This window comes from Lissotriton vulgaris, chromosome 1_2 (genome assembly GCF_964263255.1).
Source record: "Lissotriton vulgaris chromosome 1_2, aLisVul1.2, whole genome shotgun sequence".
In the NCBI taxonomy this organism is placed as follows: Eukaryota; Metazoa; Chordata; class Amphibia; order Caudata; family Salamandridae; genus Lissotriton; species Lissotriton vulgaris.
Window position 1 is genome coordinate 199850457 of NC_141686.1, and position 24896 is coordinate 199875352.

Here is a 24896-nt window from a genome sequence, read left to right on the forward strand (position 1 = left end):
CCCAAAGTGGGCACTATAGATCAGCGCCTTAACCTCTAGTTAATTATAGGAAAATATACCATTGCTAAAAAGTCTCCAGTTTGCCTGGCTTTTATGGATCTATCAACAGAATTTGAATGTGTAAATCGCTCAAAGCTGTGGCTCGTTTTAATCTCCATTGGCCTGTAGAATCACGGAATGCACTTTTTAGCATACTAGCATAGAGGTATGAAAGCAAGAATACGAATTAATACCAATGGGGAAGTGTCAGAATACTTTGACATTCAGAGAGGTGTGAGACAAGGTTGTGTTTTAGCTCCACTTTTATTAATTTTATACATTGACAACCTTCAATCTTTTTTAACTTCAATTACCCCTGATGTCCCGAAAATCCAGGGTTCAGTTTTACCAGCACTATTATACACCGACGATGCCGTGCTAATGGCTCGTACTCCAAAGGTGCTTTCTCTGTTAGTAAGAGGCTTTGTAAATTTGATGGCATCATTAGACCTCTGAATACATTTTACAAAATCTTTAATTATGGCCTGCGGCTTAAAAAAAAATATATCATTCCTAAAAGTAGTCTAAAAACTCTAGTTTACATGTTATGTTAATGTTAATAACACTTCTATAGTGCACAGATTCCCCAGCCAAGGGGTGTCCCGGCGCTTCTGGAAGAGTACCCAGACACAACATAGCAGTATGATGGAGGAGACACACAGATCAAGATCCTAAGAGAAATGAGGGAACAGATGCGTTTTGATGGCTCTCCTGAATTTCAGCAACTCATCAATTTTGCGGATGTGGGACGGTAGAGAATTCCACAGCTTTGCAGCCAAGACTCGGAAGGAACGTCCTCCCGCTCTACACAGTCTGAATCGTGAGACCACAGCCAGGTTTTGGCCCATGGATCTCAAAGGGCGCGAAGGCACATAAGGCTTCAGAAGATTGTCAAGAATCGGGCGGGAGGCCATCCTGAGGATCTTGAAGGACAGGCACAGGGTCTTAAAATAGATCCTCTGTGCCACCGGCAGCCAATGTAGAGAGCGGATGGTACTCTCTGCAGAGCAGAACCTCGGTAGCCCCACCAGGGCTCTAGCTGCAGCATTCTGGATACGCGATTTCAGCCTGGTTGGCCCCCAGCAATAGTGAGCTGGCATAATCAAGCCGTGATAGTATGGATGCTTGAATGACCAGCTGCCTGGTTGAGGCATTAAAGAACCTCAAGATAGGTCTCAACCCTCGTAAGATGCCAAAACAGGTGGGCGCTACTTTTTCCGTATGGCCACAAAAACTGAGGGCAGGGTCTAGCCAAACCCCCAAGTTCTTTACCTCTGTGACTGGAGTAGGGGTTGCACCCAGCTCAGGGGACCACCACTTATCACCCCAGAGATCCGCTCGCTTGCCCACTATCATGACCTCTGTTTTTTGGTATTAAGCTGGACACAGTTGGTATTCATCCAGCTGGCTACTGCCAGGAGTCCTTCCCGAAATCTGGGGGCATCACAGTCGGAAGCCCCACTCAAGGTGACCGCCAGCTGCGTGTCGTCAGCATAAGAGGCCATGGTCAGACCCCAATGCTTGACGACAGCAGCCAGCGGCCTCACATAAAGATTGAATAATGTGGGGCTCAATGACGAACCCTGAGGCACACCCAGATCCAGGGGATAGAGTTTGGACTCAAACGGTGGAGTGGCGACCTTGAAGGTCCGATCAAATAGGAAGGAGCGGAACCAATCGAGTGCAGTGCCCTCAACACCTGCCTCTCATAGACGTTGAAGTAGAATTTTGTGCAAAACCATGTCAAACGCGGCACTGAGGTCAAGAAGTATCAGTGCCGCAGTCTGACCGGAGTCGAGCACAGAACGAAGATGTTCCGTCATAGAGAGCAGGGCAGTTTCCGTGCTGTGGCCCACACGGAACCCATTCTGGGAAGGATCCAGAATACATTCCCTCGCAAGATGTTCAGTCAGCACCTCATTCACATAGGCTTCAGCAATTTTCGCGGCCCGGGGAAGGAGAGAGATAGGGCGATAGCTCTCAAGTTTAAGGGGGTCCAGGGTAGCCTTTTTGAGTATGGGTTTCACAACGGCCAAGCACTTTTTCTTATCTTGGTATGACCTTCAGCGATAGTGGTACTTGGAAAGCACATATAGCAAACAGTGGGAGCAATCTTTCCAGAGCAATAGGCTCGTTACTCAGCTTTCCCCCGCCCCAGGAAAGGGAGAGCCTTAGTGCCCTTACTCCAGATCTACAGATCACAGTGCCGCCCCATTGCTACCTATGGGGCTGAAGTCTGGGGAATTGAGAACTGTCATCAAATCCAACTTGAGGAGCAAAGATTTTGTATGAAGATCTTGGGGGCGCCCATTTCTAGCTCTAGCTTTTTAACATCACAGGGAGCCAGGCATCACTTATGTCAAGGATTATATTAGTGCCCGCCCACTGCCTTTTTGGTTTATAAGCTGGCCTAATACGGAGGGAACCCTAATTAAAGACATCATAAAAGACTGCCTTCCTGTGGCAAAGGTAGTACAATACCATGGTTGAAGAAAATTGACTCATGCATGCACAAGATAGGCTAAAATCATTGTTCAAGAAACCAGGGGGCTCTCACACTGTCAGTAAAAAACATTTGCAGGCCTGGTGGTTCAAGTTTGTGCTGGATTGCACATGTTTTGTAGCTCTTATCTTCCAGCACAGGGCTTTGGTACAGAAAATGTAGGTATGGGTTCTAAGCTCACTGGAGTCTGGTACATGTTATAAAGTGAGTATGCTATGTTTGCTGGATTTGTAGTGGGGTGCTTATCTCCTGAAAGGGTATCCAGGAACTATGGCATGTGTATAGTTGTGTGAGGGTCATATAGCTAGTCTTCAGCCTCTTGAGGAATTCAAGAAGCGCGGAGGAGGCACTAATGTGTAGAGGGAGGCTGTTCCATGTTTTGGGTTTGATGTGGGAGAAAGCCTAGCCTCCCATTTTGCTTTTGCGGACCCAGGGTGCAAGAGAGAGTGTGGCTGTGCACAGGTGTCTGGTGGGTTGGTGGAAGCAAAGGCGGCTGTTGGAGTATATTGGCTCTGTGTTGTGCAGTGCCCTGCATGTGTGCGTGAGGAGTTTGAATTGACAGTGTTTCTGTATCAGAAGTTAGTGGAGTTCTCTTAGGTGTCTTGTGAGGTGGCTGGTTTAGGCTGCAGTGTTCTGGATGATGTGAAGTCGGTGGAGGAGGTGGTTAGATATTCTGGCATAGACCGCGCTGACGCGGTCTAGTCTGCTCTAGTCTGCTTAAGACAAGGGCTTGCATGACTCTGCGCCTGGTGTTCCTGGGTATCCACAAACAATAGGCACACAGTGTGCTTAGTCTAGGACAGTGGGATACACATGTCACCTTGTTAACTTGAATCCAGACGTCAATAATAGATGAGGATATAGCATATTCCCCAGGAACAAAAATGAAAAGCTTTTATGCAAAACAAATGCTTGTGTTGTCTGTTATTAATACAGCCATATATTAAAAGAAATTAAGCAATAGTGACGAGGAAGAATGTACTCGTAGGGATGTATGGACTGAAACATTGAGTTACACTTCTGAGAATTGATACTTTGTCCAGTGGTAATCCTTACGTTCAATGCATAATTACTAAAAGACATTAGTCACCTCCAACAATAAGTACTGTAAACTTGATAACACCAACAGTATGGCAGAGTAAACTTTGTGTTTATGAAATTAACCTAGCCAGGAAAATTATTTCCATTACAGACCCTAGGCCTAGGCTACATCATCTCCTGTGGTTCTGCCCTGCCCTCACATCAGCCCACCCATGAAGGGCAACCGTAACAGCACCATGACAAATACTCTACTGAAAAGGGTGGTAGCTTCCCTGCTGTCCAACTACAATGGCTTATGGCTCCACTGAAACCATGGAGGTGGCATGGGGAGGAGCATCCCAACTTTTTGATCCGGCTGCACTATCTGCATGGACTACATGTGCAGCAATTCCCATCCTGCACACCCACTGTAGTTATTTTTCCTGACCTGGCAACAAATTACAATATTCTCTTCTGAGGCATGCTAAGCTAGGTTGTGAGGCTGTATGTATAGCAAGCGTGGCACATATGCCTCTAGCTATATTGGAAAAAGTCGGTCATCTAAAGCCCCACTGTCCGTCTGGCCTACCAGATAGCCCAAACTGGATTCACCTACCTAGGGATTTACCTTACCACAGAAAAGAGCCTCTCTTACCGGAGAAATATCAAAAGGGTATTTACCACCTTGCAGACGATGCACAGAGATGGAAGTCCCTCCCTATAACAATTCTAGGCCGGGCGGCTATGTTCAAAATGATCATTCTGCCCCGTTTCCTTTATGCACTGCAGAATGTGTATTTTCCCCTGTCCAGACAGACTTTGAGTGATTGAACCGGAACTACGTTCCCTTCTGTGGCTTGGGAAACACCTGAGGATCACTCTGACTACATTGCACCGTAATCAATATAATGGGGGGATTTCGCTGCCAGATATAGAGGCCTACTACTGGGCAGAACTCCTAACCGGTGAAAGGATATTCGGGACGGCAGATCATCCCACCTACAGGTTGGAAAGGGAAACCATGGCTTGGCATACCTGCCTCCACTATCTCTATGGGGGATGGGGGAGCAGGCGACTTCCCCCGGCCACCCGAACCTCGATTGAAGTGTGGGGGAGAGCGACAAGGGCTATGGGATGGGATTGCAAACCCACCAAGCAGACACTCCTTTGGCATTGTCCCTGGTTAAAAGAACTCCAAAAACTGAGGAGCTTCGAGGGGTGGGATGCCATAGGTATCTCCACTATAGGAAACAGCATGGCCCAGGGTAAGCTAAAGAGCTCCCGCTCGCTTCAGACGGAGTTTGCACTACATATCTCTCAGTTTTTTAAGTACAAGCATTTTTTACATGCCTGGCGAGCGGAGACCTCGCTCTCCTCACCGTTATCAGACTACGCTCCACTGGAGGGGCACCTGATACAGGAGCATGTGCTTACTAATGCAGTCTCACTCACATACCGGACCAGGCAGGTTGGGGGAGACCTAGGAGCTGAATTTGTGCGCACTTGATAACACAGACTGGGAAGCGGCCCTGATGCATCATCGAGAGGTGGCTATTAAATCTCGTCTCTGCCTCATCCAATATAAAATACTCCACAGAGTCTATTATGATAGGGTCTGACTCCACCGGAAGTGCCATGCTGGAGACCCTAGCTGCCTGAGATGTGGCTATGAAAAGGGAGATTTTTATCATGTGTTGTGAGATTGCACCGAAATACAGACCTATTGGGAGGGTGTATTGGGGGAACTGAACTGAACAAGAACCTAGACACAACGCTACCACTGGACCCTAAATTCATACTGTTGTGTATTCCCGGAGATGTACATCTGGGCCGACCGCACCTAATATTCGCTCAGTTGGCCCTGGTGGTGGCAAAACGGGATGTAGCACGAACCTGGGGGGACGTAATCCCGCCCCAGCTCTGAAACTAGAAGGCGGGGACGGGTATGTATATAGCGGTAGAAAGGGTCACCTATAAGGCAAGAGGGTGCCCGAGGAAATTCCGCATAGTGTGGGGCAAATGGAGGGCTTATTATGACCTGGATGGGGGACTGGGTGTTGATTAACAGGCCTCTTAGGGGCCCTGCTCCTAACGCTAAAAATACGTCCCGACTCTCTAGTATAACAGTACTCCGGGGTGAGGACACATGGGACACTACACGGGAGAGATGTATGTGGATGGGACTTGCAGGTTCACAACACCCTAACGTGGAATGGTATGAGACATGGAATGTATATGGCTGTCTCTGCACAATTGTACCCGATTTTGTTGTGGTTTCTTTTTGTTTTTGTTTCTGGCAAAATACAAATATATATAAAAAAAAATTTAATTCAATTGTAAAGCAATCAGGGCTTGGTGCTTTGTCTTTACTGAGTGTAGTTAACATTAAGATTTTCATCACAAGTTATATCCTTTTCTAAGAAGGACAGGCCCAATTGCTTTTCGGAGCTTTTTGGTATGTGTTAAGGAGTGCATCCAACGCAACTGCATTGGAGAACAAATCTGCGGTATATAAATTGGAATAAAATCCAGTAAAATGGCTTAGAATGTAATGTGATCGTTAATAAATATATTGCGTCTATCATTAATTACTTATATTCTGGATTTTTGTTTCTTGACTTTTAAGTAATTGGCCAATAGCTTTCCAGGTCTGTTACACCCACTATAATATCTGGCATTGATAATCAAAAAGGTACCACAAGCAGTTTGAATAGATTTTTTGTTTTGATAACCTGAATTTTAGCCTGTGTCAAATAAGCCAGACTGTAATTTTGATTGGTGGAATAATATTCATGTTTACATTTTTTTCTTTGCTGCAACAGATTAGTAGGTTCTTTAATGGCATTCCTCTTCTTTTAGGCTACATAATAAATCATGTGGCCCCCTCTCATTCAACGGAATCAGTCATTCTAAGTGTTGTGCATGACCTGATGGGAGGAGCTGACAGGGGTGCAGGCAAGCACTGGTCTTACTCGACCTGTCGGCGGCATTCGATATCCTGGATCATGTGATACTAACGGATAGAATGGCTGCAGCAGGTCTTAGAGGCACCACCTTGGAAAGGATGAAATCCTTTTTGATAGATCTTACCCAATCAGTTAGGCTTGCACCCTACAGCTCTGCCATTGTCACCTCAACCTGTGGGGCGTCTCAGGGCACCACCCTGGCCCCCCCGCCCCCGCTCCTTGATTCACTCCCTTCAACAAATGAAGGTTAAGATTTACAATTACGCGGACGATATGCAATTGATTTTTTCAATTGACGAGACTCAGGACTCCAAGGTATTCTTTCAAAACACTACGTTATTCATCAAAGACTGGGTGAATGACAACCACCTTAAACTGAACTCTGATAAAACAGAGATAGTCATTTCCTACAGTAGACTAAACCATTGGACGCCAACACCCTGGCCGAAAACATTAGGAGTTCCACCGACCCCCAAGAGTGCTGTAAAGAGTCTCGGCAACCAAAATGGCACTAACCTCTCTATGCAATCTCAGATAAATATGGTTACGTGTTCCTGCTTTTATCAACTGAGTAACTTCAGAAAAATCGGAAGATTTTTCACTAGGGAGGCAACCATGGTGGTTATGATGGCCATGATTCTTTATGACGGTCATGGTTCTGTCCAGAATTGACTATGATAATGCCATTTACTTAGGTCTTACTATCTACCAAACGTATAAGCTTCAGTTGATACAAAATCAAGCTGTTAGAATCATCTTTCAACAACCAAGGCACTGTCATATGAAACCATTGATGACGGAGCTACACTGGCTATGCGTTGTACAATGGTCCATGTTTAAAACAGGTTGTATTATCTTCAAGTCATTCAATAACAGGGGCCCCAAATTTCTCTCCACAAAGATCCATCCTTACCTCCCAAAACGGAATCTCAGATAGGCACAAATGAATTTGCTGACAGTCCCTAGATTTAAGCGCAAAAGAATGGGTGCTTCACAATTCTCTAAGTTGGGTCCCCAACTCTGGAATTCTAAGCCGATCGAGATCAGACAGACAACTGATTATATGTGTTTTAGGAAAAACTTGAAAACCTGGCTTTTCACACAGTCCTATTGCTAGACACAACTTCTTTAGTGGTTCGTAACTTAGCGTCAAGAGACCTTTTGGTGTATGTGCGCTTTTTTAAATTCCCTCATAACATAACATAACTTATAAGTCCCTATTAAAGAGGTACTACGTGTACACAGGGCCTGTAAAAGAAATGCTACTACTGGCCGGAGGCACTTATTGTGCCACCTACTTAAGTGGCCCTCTAAAACATGTTTCATGTCTTGCATTGTAGTCTGTCCCCCAGCCAAAATAAAATAACCAAATAAACCTTTTGCCGGGCTCAAACCTTCATGTTTAATATATATGTCACTCTTTTTGTGGGACCTAAACAGCCCATATGCAGGGCACAGTGTTTTAGAAAGTTGGACATGCGTTTAGCTTGTACATGTCCTGGTAGTGAAAAACTCCTAACTTCTTTTTTCACTATTGCGAGACGACTTCTCCCAAAGGATAACATTGGGTTACCTTATCACATTAAATAAATGCTACACTTTTGATTGGTAACAGGCGGAACATGCTTGGTCTCCAAATGGTTGTAATTTAAAATCCTCTTTAATGGTAAAGTCAGATTTTGACTCACAATTCTGAAATGCCACTTTAACAAAGTTGACATTTTCTTGTCCTGGGCCACATGGCTGTGAATACTTGGCCTTTGTGTAGTCCTCCCAAACAGTGAGACAAAGGGGGACTAAGCGTTGGCAGGATAGGCCATCCTGTCAGGATGGGTGGGATGTAACTGTCCCCTACCCCACTTACATTTCAAAAGGCTGTCTCCAACACACTAAGGAACATTGAACCAGCCTCTTGTCACCCTAGATCTCTTGTAGTATGGGCAGTGGAAGGGGGACATTTCCAGAACTAGATGTAGAAAGAAGACCTAGATGTTTCTCTCACTTCAAAGGCTGGCTTCAGGTATAAATATTGGACACTCAGCCTAACTCTTCAGTACACTCCTGGACCGGTAAAAGACTCAAGAGGAACTGCCTTGTTCCCCAGAGAACAGCCCTGTTTTGGAGGCTTGCCTGGACCCCCGGAGGACTGCCCTGCTGCTACTAGAGGACTGCCCTGCTGTTATAGACCTGCCTGGACCTCCAGAGAAGTGTTCTGCTGCTTGAGGAATGCCTTGCTAAGGGAGAACTGGACCTCCTCCTTGCTCTCTGAAAGACTTAAGTGGCTCCAAGGGTCATTTGGCTGACCTCCTGTTCTGAGCTAAAGGGACAGGGACACTACACACTCCAGAGGCCTCCCTGCAACTGCCCTGCTGCACTTGACCTGCCTGTACCTGCAACTAGACCTGCATGAGCCCTGCTGGCCTCTGCTGGAGTAAGTTCCTGATCCCCAAAAGGTGCCTCCCTATGTCTTGGGCCCTGGGTTGGCATCAGAGAGAACTCCTCTTGGTTTAAATGAGGTGCAATCAAATCTGGAGTGAAGTAACGCAAGGCCTTCCTGCACAGCCACAAGCTTCAACAAAACTGACTCTGAGCGACGCCAAGCCTGGCAAAGCCTCGCCGCACAGCCTAATTGGGATCGATGGCAGACAACACATGGCATTGCAAAGCAACACCGCACAGACCTCACACCAAGGACATAAGGTACAATCCTTAGTGGGCCAAACTTGGTTCTGTGCCCGGCTTGCATTCCATCGTGGTCGGCCTGAACTTGTGACTTTGCCGCAGTCCAGTTTGACCAGATACCCACTGTTAGTGCTTCCTGCTTCTTGGCACTATTTTTCTTAGATCTTTAAAACTCAATGTCTTCGGAACTGCCTATTGGAGTTTTGTTGTTTGTATCTCATGTTATTTATTAGAATGTACTCTAAATTGTTTTGGGATTTTTCTTCTGTTGTGTTACACTTTATCACCGTTATTGTTATGTTATGTTATGTTATGTTATGTTATTTAATCTTTTATATAGCGCACGGCTACTCAAAAAGAGTGTCCCAGCGCTTTTGGAAAAGGAGGGCTGCAACACAATAACATAACACCGTTAAAAAAGAAAAGGACAGAAGGCCGAACGAGAACATACAGGAAAAACAGGCTACTGGGTAAACAGCCAGGTTTTAAGGCCTTTTCTAAAGGCAAGTAAGCTGGTAGCTCCCCGCAGAGTGAGCGGCAGAGAATTCCACAACTGTGGCGCCAGTAGTCCATAAGAGCGGCCTCCCAGGCGAGCTCTCTTCACACGCAGGACAACCGCCAGAAACAGGGATTCCGACCTCAAAGAGCGAGTCGGTTGATAGAAGGCCAGTCTCTTTTGAAGATACTTTGCTCCCACCGCGTGGAGGGCTTTATAGGCCAGAGTCAGAGCCTTAAAGGCGATCCGTTTCCGGATTGGAAGCCAATGCAAGGTTTTCAACAGGCCCGCTGCAACGGCCCGTCTGTTTAAACCAAAGATTGCTCTCGCGGCAGCGTTCTGCACCACTTGGAGCCGCTGCAGCAGATACTCTGGCAGGCCCAGGTAAAGAATGTTAGAATAATCTAACCTGGACCCGATCAAAGCCTGCACTGTCAATTTCCTATGCTCCTCGGACAGCAGGGGAAGGAACCTCCGCAACATCCTAAGGATGCCGAAGCAGGTGCCCGACACCCCGAGGATCTGGGATTTCAATGTTAGCCCCTTATCCATCCTGACCCCCAGATTCTTGGCGATTTGGGAAGAACAAGACGGAGGAAACATGTTGATAGGCCACCAGGCCTGCCAGTCTGGCTCTGTGTCGCACCCAAAGAAGAGTACCTCGGACTTATCGGAATTGCACTTGAGGCTGTTCTGTTGGAACCATTGGAAGACAGCCCCAAGGCAATCCCGGATACTCTCCCCGTCAAAGTCTCCTCCTCTCTTACACGAGAAGAGGAGCTGGGTGTCGTCGGCGTAGGATACGATCTGGGCCCCATACGACTCCGCCAACGCCGCCAACAGGGTCATAAAGATGTTGAATAGGGTCGGGCTCAGAATAGAGCCCTGTGGGACCCCGACTCCCAGAGGCGGCATCACGGCGGAATCTGGCGAGGCCCAGACCGTTTGCCGGCGGCCGGCTAGAAAGGAGGAAAACCAGCCGAGCACCGTCCCCCGCAGACCTATCTCATAGAATCTTGCGAGAAGGCCATCATGGGGGACGGTGTTGAAAGCCGCCGACAAGTCCAGCATCACCAGCATGGCTTTGCCCCCAGAGTCCAGAACCCCTTTAATGGTTTCTGAGACCTCAAGAAGCGCAGTCTCTGTGCTGAGATGGGGACGAAAACCCGACTGGGTGGCGTGCAGGATCTCATTGGTCTCAAGAAAATTGGAGAGCACCACCTGAACGTGCTTTTCCACAATCTTCGTGAGAGCCGGCAGCAGAGAAATAGGCCTATAGTTGACCGGGGCCTTCGGATCTAGGCCTGGCTTCTTAAGCAGCGGAATCACCATCGCCTGCTTCCAGGCTTGCGGGACCACTCCCTGACTCGACGAGAGATTCAGCAGCGGGTTCGCCAGCGGATTAATCACCTCCGCAACTTTCGCCAAAAATTTAGCGGGGCATGGGTCGCGAGGCGAGCCCGATTTGAGATTGCCCATTAGAGCTAGAGAGTCAGGGGCAGAGATCGGAGGAAACACACCCAGCGTCACACCTGGCGAAGCCCGCGGGGACAAGATGGCCTCAGGATTAATCAGGCCCGTAAACACAGGCGATGGAAAAGAATCCTGTATAAGTTGGATCTTGCTCGTAAAGAAATCAGCAAGGTCCGAAGCCCAGGAACCAGATGGCTTTTCGTCCGAGGTGTTAGACCGTGGGGAAATAAATTCTCTCACAATGGAGAAAATCTCCTACAGGAGTTAGAAGCAGCTTCTATTCTCCCAGCCAGATATGCTTTTTTTTCCAGGCGAATGTCCCGGTGATAGGCCTTGACCATCGTCTTATAGGTCAGCTTGGCTACAGTATCGTATTGTGCCCGCCAAGCTCTTTCGGCCACCTTACACTGCTGCCGCGTAGCCGACAGTGCTGCGGTAAACCAAGGCGCAGAGACCCGTTTCGGTGTCAGGCGGGGTGTCAATTCCAGGGCAAGATCATTTAGCCTGTCTGAAAGCCATGCTTGCAAGGTCTCCAGATCCCTATCCAGTTCGCCTGAGAAGGAGCATGGATGATCCACAGCAGCCTGGGCCAGCATCTCTGGGGTCAGTCGATGATATGCCCTATGGACTCGACCCTGCTGCTGTGCCAAAGCAGCAACCGGTTTAACTGTGCCTTTGATCGTGAATTTGGCAAGCAAGTGGTCTGACCATAGTACCGGGATAATCTCAATCACCTCAAGAGGGGACGACGAGAATACCTGGTCAAGAGTATGCCCCTTCTCATGCGTAGGCCCCTGCAAATGAGGGATCAGTCCCAACGGGGCCATAGCCTCAGAAAGTTTAATGGCAGCAGGGTCTGACGAATCATCCATCCGAAAGTTAAAATCCCCTGCCACAATGCAATGTTCCGCTTTCAGGGCCAGCCCCAACAACACGGAGTCCAGATCTTCAAAGAACGTTGTGTTGCATAAATACTTAACACATTGCCTCTAAGTGAACCCTGACTGCTTTTGTGCCAAGCTACCTGAAGGTTAAGCATAGGTTCATTTAATGGTTTTTGTGGTTCACCCTGACAAGGATTGTGGTTATTGCTTGACGACACCCCTCAATCAAAAACCTGCTCTCTAATAATAGTTTGTTCAATTTAAGAATAAAACATTAAAAAAGAGATCTCACAACAAAAAGAGACGTTAACACTTAAGGAAAACAGTAGGAAAAAAGAGAGAGATAGGTTAAACAACAATAGGAAACCCCCTAAAAACACACAAGTGAAGTATGGTAAAAAGTAGAAGGGGTTTTAGCCATAAATGTGAAGTTAAAGTGATAGAACAAGTTCAGTACGAGGAGTGGAAAGACACCATAATGGACGACCAATCAGAACGCCCAAAGACAAAGAAAAGAGAACATGATTAGGAATCTGGATAGATATCTGTAAAAGAATGATAGGCAAATAAAAGATAAAACAAGGAAAATAATAAAAATGTTAAAATACATTTACCTCAACATGATGAAAGTAAAAGACAGACGCATTCAAAGCCATCAAATAAAATAACGAGACAACATTTGACGATGAATCGGACATTCACGAACATCATTCTGACAAATCAACAGTCTGTAAAGAGAACAAAAATACAGTTAAGTGATATCCAGATGATAATATTCTAAAAAGTTATATATTCAATAATAGATGAAACTAATAAAAGCAATGCAGTAAACTATGCTAGAAGGAAAAATTGATCTGTGGGTCTGCTTATTTCTTCACATGAGAGCGCATGGTGAGAGCAGATAACTGAGAAAAAACCTTCATCCTTTCAATATGTATGGTAAAATGGAAATCTTACAGTTGCTGTCTGCAATTGAAGTCTTAATCCGCTTGCTTGAATTGAGAAGAAATATAAAGTAAGTATCGACACTGGTCCAAAAACACTTACCAAAGCGCGGCCCAACACTCAAGCTGTTTCTGTCCTGCCCGCTTTTAAAAAATGTCAAGCCTGTCATATTCTGTCCATTATGACAGAAAGCGGGTCTGGGGGAGCTGGAACTCTATTGCTAGTCAACCATCTTGCGGGTGCCCAAACCACGCCCCTAAACACTGAATGGTTTTAACCGCAGGTACCCAATATGAGACCAGAGGGGGAGTGGAGAGAATGGAATCATGAAAGGATAATAATTGGTATGTTGAAGAGTATGCAAAGAAGACCTCTGGCAGTAATGGTCTGATGTGAGGTGCTAGGCTCAGATAGGACAAGTTAAGATCAGCTTGACATGGTTAGGATGCGATTCATCATGATTCAAAAGAATTGAGGAAGCAGGCAACTCAAGAAAGTCCAATAGGAGGACTTCAGCCCTGATACCAACAAGAAGATTCTGGTTTGTAATGTATGTATTTCTCTTTTAAATGCAGGTCGCCCAGATCCTGATTGGACTGATGCAGATCATCCTGGGCATCATCCTGGCCACCTCTATAAGAGCAATCTTTTCCGTAGGAGTAATCGTCGGCATTCCCTTTTGGGCTGGACTCTTCGTAAGTATGAGCTGCAGTAGGGAAGAGGCACCATTGGATCTGCTGCACACCACGGTCCAGATTTACCAAGTTGTCATACAGCGCAGTACCCAAAGTTACTTTGATGCATTGTGTGAAAGGGAGAGACCAGGAAAGCTTCATATTTAATAGTGGTGCACAATCAGGGTGCCTAGCACCATACAGACTACAGTGCAAAGGTGTTTGTGTCATGTCTAGCATATGATTTGTACTGAAAGGTTATCGAAATACTATGCCTAGACAAACTTTGATGTTTTTGCCCCTTTGGATGTGTGCTGTACATTGCAGCATGCATGAAAAGAGGGAAAAGAGAAGGAGAAATAAAAGCATTTCTTTTTTTTATGCCCGCGTCAATGAGGTGTTATTTTTGGGTGCAAACTACTATCTGCTATTGTTAGTAGGTAGGGTTTTGCATCAAAATTATGGTTGTTGCATGGGAAAGCACATGTCCCACCCATGGAACGCCTGTAAAAGCAAAGTAATGCAAATCAGCACAAATCGCTGCTTTGTGTTACTTTCAGGAAACATTCTCGGGCAAAACACATTTTGCAATGGAAAGTAAATTGAAAATAAACATGTGACTTTTGTGATGCAAGCCTGATGCAAAATGTTAGCATTTCTGACCCTATTTGTTGAAATCCTTCGCCCCTGCTGGTCCTTATGCCTCCCTCTTGCAGGATACTAGCCCAATGTTGTCACTCTTGCATGAAAGTGTGCAGTATCCAAAAGTGGGTACCCTTACAAGTTCATCTACATGCTGATACAAGGACAGCCACTGATTTAACAAGCATTGGCACAGCAATAGATCTCATCTATGCGAGATCTATTGGCTTTGACAATGTGTTTTAGATATTCTGTGCACCAGTGTGGCTGCTGTTCAGCACGGCTAAAAGTTAGTAGCCTGGCATGGAGTAGGTTGAGGTAGATTAGGGTAGATTGTAGTAGATTGGGATAGAGAGGTGTAGAGTGGAGTAGTTCGTAGTAGGGTAGATTAGGGTAGAGTGAGGTAGGTTGCAGTGGGGTAGATTGGGGTAAATTGTACTAGAGTGGAGTGTGGTAGATTGGATGAGGTAGACTGCAGTGAAGTTGAGTGGGGTAGATTGGAGTGGAGTGGAGCGGATTGGGTTGAAATGTGGTAGATTGGGGTAGATTGGTGTGAGGCAGATTGATCTTGGGTAAATTGGGGTGGATTACAGTGGGGTTGGGTAGATTGAGGTAGGTTGGAGTGAGGTGGACTGGTATAGATCACAGTCAGGTAGGTCAGGGTAGATTGGGGTAGGGTGGAGTGGGGTAGATTGGATGGGATGGGGTTGTTTGGAGTGAAGTAGATTGGAGTGGAGTGGGGAGGAGTGGAATGGGGTAGAGTGGTGTGGGGTAGAATGGGGTAGATTTCTCCTTGGGCGATCACACTTTGTACTTTCTAACACCAACACAGGCACCCTTTCACCATGGTTCAAAGGAACCTGAGTTCCGGGCAAAATTATTTTTATGGTAGAAGGGAAACATCCATGCACAAAAAAAAACCTTGGAGGCATATTTCTCTTGCTATGTGTGCTGTAGAATGCCTCATGTTACTTTGTATTTACTAAACCACGCAAAGTTGCTTTGCATAGCCTAGGAAATGCACTTTGCATAGCTTCGAAAGTTTAAAAAATGAATTTGTGTCAGAGTTGTGCCCAATAGTGCCGCAACCCTGATGCAAAATCATAGTAAAGTCAAAGTCAAAGTCAAAAACAACTATATTCGCCTGATTAGAGCCATAAAAGTGCAACATAAGACAGCAAATCAGTATAAAACATCATATGAATCAAATAGCAATTCATGTCTTGATGTGCTTAAAACCCATTAAAATATTATACAAAAAAAGGATAAAAACCACATTTATGACTGTAATGTTACATTGAGTGGTAATAGACATAGACACATACTACCAACTTATTCAGAGGGGTTAACTCTGCGTCATCCTATTCCTATGTCTGATTGCCCAAATTAACAAGTTTGCTACCCTGACACAGATTATAGGTGAGCCTAACATTTGTAAATAAACCAGGGTTGGCCTTACTTGCACAACATTTTGGCCCCTTAACAGGGGAAGAATGTGCTTTCTTCGCAGGGGGTCATAGTGAGTGCAAAAGAACATAATATGTAAAGTGTCTTGCTCTGAGAAGTTGTCACATGTGCACAAATTTGCTGAGTCTGGTTTAAAATAGCCTTTAGGAAAGGCCAGTAACCATGGAACGATGTTCAATCAAAATCTCGTTAACACAAAAAGATGGTAAGCTTTGTTTTTATATGTCAAATATGGTTGCATCTGCTGGCCCAGGCTCAATATGACATGCTTTCTCACCTTGGGCTTAATTAGTTCTTTTTCCTCCCTTAAACATTGACATTTATCTAAAAACTTCAATTTAACCGCTCTAACGGCAGACTTAGTCAGGGGAGTAGGGAACAAAAATGAGTCAGGGCATCCACGGTTCTCAGTCTGGGTTTTAATGTATTTGAGCCATGGTATATTTAATGCCTTCTCTGAGGCTAAGCAATCCTGAATGATCAGTTGGTAGTTTGGAGTTGGTTGAGCCCAAATTGTCAGCCAGCGGAGAAGTGGAGCAACCGCGATCATATCTGAAATATCAATCAATCAATCAAAGCAAATATAGCCCGCTCCCAACTCCTCGTGTAAATTAAAATTTGGGGTGGATGCCGGGACGGAAAGAAGTTTAGGCATAAAAATGTTTTCTGCTCCTTGTATATCTTTCACATAGAAATTGGAGAAATTGACCACAAAGAGTGTGGGTAAGTTCTTACCTGTCAGTTCTACAGCTAACACGTGGGGTGAGCAAACGTCAATCAGATTGATATTGTAGTAGAGTTTAAGACTAAGCAACAAAAGAACCCCCCCCAACCATCCCCCCCGGCTTTTCCCATTTTTGACTTTACAGCGGGTTCCAAAATGATACATAGCCATCCAAAAAAAAGTTGTCGGTGGGCTTCCATGTTTATTGTAATGCTTTGATATGGTAAGTGGTCACAAAACGTAGACAAGCAGCATCACCCTTTTTTTTACCTTAGCCCAGCTATGTTCCATGAAAGTACAAATCATAGTAAATCTTGGGCCAGGTACTCACAGTTCCATTGGCAGTAGCAACTGGAGTGAAGTAACATAGAATTTAAACCAAAATTATTTCTTCTCATGCGTAATTAATTTTCACATACACAATCCATTGGGTATAGTGTGCCCTGAAAAGATGTTTTGGAGAAACACAGCAAGATTGTACATACTACATGCATATGTCTCTAAGCATGACATGTAAATGTGGTGAATTATTTTATTGCAATTTGTTTAAACTAAATAACTTCTTTATTGATATTCACCAGTTTATCATTTCCGGGTCCCTGTCCACTGCGGCTGAGCGGAACAGAAGCATATGTTTGGTAAGTACAATATATTCTGCAGTCATGTCAGTTTTCAGCCATCATGGTCTATTACTTCGATGTTCGTTGGTGATGTGACCTGTATACTGAAGATGCATTTACAAACCCCAGAGTAATGTAGTGGAGTAGCCAGTGTGTCTAACCAGCAGCAGCTCCTCTGCTATGGCAGAGGAGCATAGTCCCCTCTGCTGAGAGCCAGCTGAGGGCAACAGGAAAAATAAAATGATAATAAAGCCCTTTTTTAATCACTTTATTTTTCTTTCCGCTGTCGCTAGAGGGAACCAAGAGAGGGTGGGGTCATTATGATAGGAGAGGAGTAGTGCACACTGTAAGTGCGCATGACGGTTTGGCTGGCTGTCTATGGCCAGCCAAGCCGTCATGTGCACTTAGATGTCTCTCCAACCAAATTGTGATGCACAGCCAGGTGGAGAAGAGGCACAGGCTCCAAGAACCTGAGTGAGTGTAAAACCAGCCTGCTCAGGCCAATCATGGCGCTGCTCTCATGCTGTATTACCAGTATGAGAGCAGTGTCTTGATTGGCCTCTAGGCCTCTAGGAATCTGTGCAGTTTGCACCAGCCCGTAGAGAATTGGAGTCCGGACCGGAGCAGAAGACCACAAGACGGAAGCCAGCCGCAGCATGTGCCCCCCCACACCTCTCCACCCCTTGTAATGAAGAGAAGCTGTTACTGTGTCTAACGCTTCTGCTTAAATTGTAAAATACAGCAGTAAGCATGGTTCAAGGAGACCCTCACGTCTCTCGGCCCCGGTGCCACTGCACCAATGGAAGTTAGACCCCTATATATGTGTAGAGTGGGAAGGATGTTTGGGGTTGACTAAGCCCTGCCACCCTCTCTCGCTTATCTTATGATGTCATCAGCTCCTGCCATTACCTCTCTTACCATTACCACTACTATCGTACCTTTTTTTTACATTACCTCATACCCCTAAATTTATCATTAACTATGCTATTATCTCGCAGTTCAATGTACCCTTTAAGGCGCGAGCATCATCCCTGTTAAATCAATTAATCAATCAGTCAATCAATCAGGGGCTTCTAAAGCTTGCTACTCACCCGTGAGGGTCTCAAGGTGCTGGGGGAAGTGGGGTGCAGCTCCGGGTCACCCAGTAAGCCAGGTTTTGAGGCTCTTCCTGAAGGTGTGCAGCGTAGGGGAGCTTCTGATGTTGACTGGGAGCTCCTACAAGCTGCGGTACGCTCTCGTGCTTCCATGACTGAATTTTAACATGCTAAAACTTTGTAAAATTGCATAGCTAAATGTTTTTACTACCGTTCGATTCCTTATGGGCCGAATAACACTGCTCGTAACTGAAATCTGTTTATGATGCTGCTAGTAGTGGCACAAATAGAAATGGGGTTTTAATTTAATTACACTTGCACTTTGATGTTAATGACTGCCCGAACCGTTGCAAGTTATGGTACTTTATTTGTAATGTATTGCCGATTTTGCACATTGGTCTAAATTTCATATTTGCACTATGCCGTTATTGCTGCTAGACCTTGTATTAAAAGGTAATTTTATCTCTTTGTAATATTGTTTGTACTGGAAGATAATGTGTATTGATGTATTTTCTGTTTTTCAAAATTGTACTGTATTTTTATTATTGGTGGTGATGAACTGTGCTTTTATGGATATTCTTTATCCGAATAAAGATTATTTGAATTGAATTGAATTGACTTGGATCCCGTTCCAGGCCTTGGCTGCAACATTGGTGAAGGCTCTTCCACCTGCTCTGGTTCTGTGGATTTGTGGGGCCTCTGCTAGGGTGAGGTCGGTGGAGCGGAGGTTTCTTTTGGGTACGTGCCATTGTTGTGGTGTCCGGCTGCAAGAGTGCTGTGGGAGACGGTGTCAAAGGCTGCGGAGAGGTCTAGCAGGATGAGGGCAGCGGTGTGGCCCTGGTTGAGTAGCACACGGATGTTGTCGGTGGCGGCAAGGAGGGCGGTTTCGGTGCTGTGGTTGCTGCGGAATCCGGACTGGGAAGAGTCAAGGATGGCGTTCTCTTCGACAAATGCAGTGAACTGGGCTTTGACAAACTTCTCAGTGACTTTCTCTGCGAAGGGAATGAGAGAGATGGGCTGGTAGTTTTTCAGGTCCGTCGGGTGAGCTGAGGGTTTCTTGAGGAGGGGCTTGACCTCTGCCCACTTCCAGTCATCGTGGAAGATGCCAGATTCAAAGGTGGCATTGATGGTGCGCCGTAGTTTTCAGGAACCAATCTGGGGAGATGAACGTTGGAACCTGTTCTTCTCTCTCCTGGACACACAAAGGCAGCTGGACCCCAACAATCATCCGACGAACACTGAACCAGAGACACCAGTGCTCATCCGATAATCTCAAGGGAAGGGGGGGTTTGGGAAGAAACAATAAACTGAAAAAAATAGTTCAAACAAAAAGCTAAAATAAAGAAAGAAACAACTAGTGCGCGTTTGTGCCGGGAGGAGAAGCAAACTCTCGGTCACAGAACAATCTGGGACATCTGTCCTAAAGTTCGGAATGAGTATGGAGGCCAGCTCCTGCAGCAGTAATAAAAGACATCACTAAGAACACAAATAATCAATTAAATATATTATGCATAAATTTATGCATTGGGTCACGATAAAATAGGTTTTTTAGAATGATTAGAATAAATCAGAACTGCACTCACACCATATTGCGCCAAAGATAAATACACACATAAACACATCATACATTCTTATTTCAATAAGATAAGACATAATCTGTATCCTTCAGCTGAAGTATGTCCAAGGTTTGAGAGTGTTATCAAGACCTTTCAGCAAGAAAAAACAGGATGAGAATAAACATTCAATAATAATAGAGAATTCTATCAGCAAGAACTATGCACAAATTACATAAATGATATGCGGAGGAAATGACCAAAATTCAGGCAAGTAGCGTAAAGTAAGTTGAGTGGGAACAAGATGGAACTGTGATATAGGAAGGTTCTGACTACGAAGAGTTTTGTGCACAGTTACCCAAGATCTCCCTAATAACCAGAAATGAGCCGGGAGTCAAAACAATGGAATTCCACTGAGCACAAGAGTTAAATGTAGCCCAAAAAGGATTTGGACTTATCTGCGAGTAGCAGCAGCAAGGATGGAACAGGACTCGTCAGACCATCACCTGTAAAGAAGAGCCGTCACGCCACAGGATCTTCAACAGGAAGCTCAATGCGTAACACCGAAGATGAGCCTGGGTGAGAGTTAAATACCTTTTGCCAGGCTGATGAGTCATGGAGGTTGCTAAGTCATGGAGGCTTTTTGAGTCACGGAGGCTGCTGTGTCATGGAGGTTTCTGGGTCACGGAGGCTTGTTGAGTCATGGAGGCTTGTTGAGTAACGGAGGCTGCTGAGTCACGGAGGTTGCTGAGTCTCGGAGGTTGCTGAGTCATGGAGGTTGCTGAGTCATTGAGGCTGCTGAGTCATGGGGGTTGCTCAGTCACGGAGATTTGTTGAGTAACGGAGGCTACTGAGCCAAGGAGGTTGCTGAGTCCAGCTCTGGCATGGCCTGAAAACAAAGATAATGAAAACACCACCACTTACCAGAGCAGACAATTAAAGACATTTTTGTCAGCTTTTCTTCCTCAGTGATCATGAGGAGTAAAAGAGGGGATGAGCAGAGGGTGAGAGGCATGTGTTGAGAACCTGCTAGGAGCCCCCAGCTGACAGGCAGTCTTCCTAGGTAGGATGTAAGTGAGTGAAATGCACTGAGCTCTCTGGGGTTCACCCTGAATAGTTCTCCCACTACTGCTGGAGTGCGGAAGGTGGTGAGCAATCCGATGGATCCTGACAGTAGTACGCGTGCTATGGTGGCAGCGGCTCTGTGGAAGATGTGAGGCAGACAGGGGTCTGTGGGGGCTCCTGAGTGGGTGCTCTTCATGGTCCTGGTGGAATCTTCTGCGGTGACCAGAGTCCAGGAGGTGATGGTGGGCTGGCTGTCCTAGCCAGAGGGGAGTGTGGTTTCTGAAGTCTGTTCGCTGAAGTTGCCGTAGAGGGCTTTGATTTTCAGGTGGAAGTAGGAGCCGAGATTGTTGAAGAGGTCCTGGGAGGGTGTGATGTTTGTGTCTTTGCCGGGGGGGGTTGGGGGGGGTGAGGGGGTGGGGGGGGTGGTTTGGTGAACTGCTGGCTGAAGTTGAAGAGTTCCTTTGAGTTGCTGCCGTTGGTGAGGATTTTGTTCCATATGAAGGTCCTCTTGGTGGTTTTTATGAGTTGGTGGTATCCTGTCATGGCGTACTTGTAGGTGGACTGGTCTTCGGTGGTTTTGCTGTTTTTTCATCGTTTCTCGAGATGTCTGCAGGAGCGTCTGGCTTCTTCGATGTCAGTGGTGAACGAGGAGGTCTTCAGGGGGTGTTGTCTGTTGGTGTGGCAGAGGGTGCAAGCTTGTCTTCACAGCTGGTGATCCAGCGATGAAGTTCCTTGGCTACAGAGTTGGCATCGGTCGTGGCGGAGGGGAGGTCGTGGATGAGAGTGGAGTTCAGGTGCTACTCTATAATCTTACTCCAATTCCTTTGTGGCGATCGTTGGGCGGGTTTGTGTGTGGTGGTGGTGTTGAAAGAGAAGAGTATGCAGTGGTGGTCTGTCTAGAAGAGCTGTGAGGTGTGGCTGAAGTGGATGTTGGTACCTCCTGTGAAGATGGGGTCGAGCATGTGTCCAGCCTTGTGGGTGGGGGTGGTGGCAAGCTGCTTCAGTCCGAGGTTGGCGAGGTTGTCTAGGAGGGCGGTGGAGTCTGTGTTGCTGTGGTTGTCCAGGTGGGAGTTCAGGTCTCCGATGAGTATGTAGTCCATGGAGGTGATGGCATGGGGTGCGATGAGGTCGGCAATGGTGGTGATGAAAGAAGCGCAAGGCACCGGGGGTCTGTGGGCGAGGGTGCCACAAAGCGTGGTTCTGTGGCTGGTCTGGATCTGGAAGTGCAGGTGTTCATTGTTGGAGAGGGAGTTGCATGTGCTGGAGGTGGAGAGCCAGAGGGAGCTCTTGTGCGCGCTGGCGAGTCCTCCTCCTGGGCGTTGGGGGCGGTCCTCCCTCTGGATCTTGTAGCCGTCAGGAATGGTGGTAGCGGGTGTGGAAGCGGCATTTTCCCAGGTTTCCATGAAGAAGGCGACATCTGGTGAGAGGGTGTCAAGGAGGTCCCATATCTCTACAGCATGTCTATGCAGGGAGCGCACGTTGAGTAGGATGCACTTCAGGGGTTCTGTGATGCGGGCATCCAACATGGGTGTGGAGGTTGTGGGGGTTCTGTGGATGGTGAAGGAAAGTTGGCAGGTCCGGCAGGAGAACTGGCCATGGGTGGTGTGGCGCCTACAGCTGGCAGTTGAGTGCAAGGAGGGCAGCAGAGTTGTAGTGGTGGGAGTTCGGAGATCCAGGGTCCCTGGCACTGTTTGGGGTCGGGTTGCCGACTGGCACAGGCAAGCTTGCCATTGGCGCCCAGCGGTGCACCCTCTGCACGCGTCTGCAGTGTGCCCATTAATTAGGGATGGGGAGGGAAGCACAGCTGGGAGGCATGAGCAGGAACCGGTGAAGGGAGGGGCCACGGGGCAGCAGTGGCAGGGAAGAAGGGTGCAAAAATGGGCGCAAACAGGACACAACAGGAAAACCTAAAAACAGGGTAAAACAACAGGAAAACCTAAAAACAAGAAGCTGAACGAGTATACAATTAAAACAAAAGAATGACACAGATGGCAGAGAAACAATTAGTGGTGGAGGGCTTTGAACTCCTACCAGCCACAGGAGATCTGGGTTGGCGCCAGTCAGCACAACAGCGTAGCTGCTGGGGGAGAGAACAGGTTTCTGACCAGGAGGCAAGAGGTCTTTCTCGCATTCGCTCGCAGCAGCGGCCATTAAATAGGGAAGGGGGAGGAAAGCGCAGCTGGGATGCGGGAACCGGCAGGGGCAACAGTGGTGGGGGAGAAGGGTGCAAAAACGGGCACAAACAGGGCACATCAACAGAAAAACCTAAAAACACAGCACATACGAATCAATGTGTTTGGTCAAAGCAGGACTTTGTTTTAGTTTGTTTCTATGTTTTTGGTTGGGAAGTCGGTGTGTAATTAACAAAAAACTCTCAGCCTGGCTCAGGCTCTATTTACTTCATGCAAGTTGGACTCATTGGAGACCATGTGCTGTTGGTGCAGAACGCAGTGCTTACCATGACTTCTTGGTCCTATCCCAGGAGGACCCTGGTATTCTAAGGGAGACCCTTCCAAATGTGAAAAAGCATTACGTAAATACTTGCGGAGTGTTACATCTGTTTTAAGGCTGTTGAAGGCCATTAAACTGCACAAAGAGTTAACTTTTCTGAAATATATCTTAATTGATGGATGTAAGTGATTTCTGTGAAAAAGTGCCACTCCTAAGTGTCACACATACAGCACTGAAAACTCCCAAAAAACACCACCGTAAAATGGGATATTCACACAAAGTGAAACAGTAATATTGGATTTAAAATGGTGAGGATGAGGGGGGGGGGGGTCTACCTGGAGGATCATGTTTTCACTGTCATGGAAAAAACCATAGGTCAGAATTTAGCGCGTGTATACAAATTTAGTGGCGTAGTCAGGCTAAGCATATTGTTTTCATACTCCCTTGGGCGCCACATTGGTCAGGCCACTACTTACGCTGCAGTGGGATCTGGTGACGTAGCCTTTGTCATCATACTCAGGCCTGCGTCTCATCATGCCTTCCTCCAGTGGCAAGGAGCTGTTCTGGAGAGCCCCTGGTTGCACGGAGGAGTGGTTGCAGTTCTCAATGCAGGTCAAGCTCAAAGCTACCAACCCACCCGAACAGAGGTCTTGAGGCTCTTGTAGGAAGACTGTGAGCTGGTCTCAGGAGCCAGCAGCCTGGGATTCTTGGTTCACAATGAAAGGGGGGGTTTAAAGTAAAGGGCACATGAAAAGCCCCAGCACAGTTAGGCGAAGCGGTAACTGGGGGATTGTTCATTGTATCTTTTTTGTCTAAGATGCTTCTGAAGCACAATTCACATCTCAGCCATGACAACTGGATGCGCTTGCATTTCTCATTGCAAAGGAAACTAGGAGACACGTCACGGTCATGCTAAGGTTGGCTCCGGCAATGTCCCTCCATTGATCAACGCTTGTACACCATCCCAATCACTCGCTTGCCAGAGAAGGGGATGAGAAATGTCTTCACACTGGATCAGGGTAACTCCTTCAGCATCCAGGAGCTCACCACACCTCCCAGCCGACCCTCTAAGATTCTTGGTGTGAGTTGGTATTTCTTTAATGAGTCAGTCCGTGCTTCTGGACAGCAACCTTCAGTAGGCACCTGCAGCTGAGTTTCTTCTTCTCAGAAGACTCCTCCTGCAGGTATACATCCAGCACCCGTCTCTTAGCAGAGCAGGCACACTCCTGAGACAGACCCACACGGGTCAATGAGAGGTCCTGGAACCCTGGCTCGGAGGGTCAATCCTTCTCTTATACTCCTTACTTAAGGCATAGTTGGTAATCATGTGCTATTATAGAACCGGTTTGAGGCAATTCCTTCAATTTGATTTTCCTTATTTGTCCAGAGTGGACACATTCTTTGTCTCCAGTGATAACAGGCAGCAGGAGATGGTGATGGGAGGCCACCTGGAGCAACCTATGATATCAGCCTAAGCAGGCAAGAAGTCTTCCCACATGACACACGTCAGCATTGTGGACGCAGGACCTCTTAGGAAGCAAGGGGACAGGCACTCGCAAAGGCTGACACTGCACTTCAGGGGACACTGCTGCCTCTAA

General features: G+C 46.6%; 1 protein-coding gene across 1 annotated transcript in view; it reads left to right on the plus strand.

Annotated features, from left to right (window-relative positions):
* The window catches only part of LOC147734920 (membrane-spanning 4-domains subfamily A member 4A-like), a 72466-nt gene that overhangs the window by 29835 nt on the left and 17735 nt on the right, over window positions 1-24896 (plus strand). Inside the window, exons 3-4 of the mRNA XM_086953687.1 lie at window positions 13584-13703; window positions 17097-17153. Coding sequence (XP_086809813.1) covers window positions 13584-13703; window positions 17097-17153 — 177 coding nt within the window. The remainder of the gene's footprint in view (window positions 1-13583; window positions 13704-17096; window positions 17154-24896) is intronic.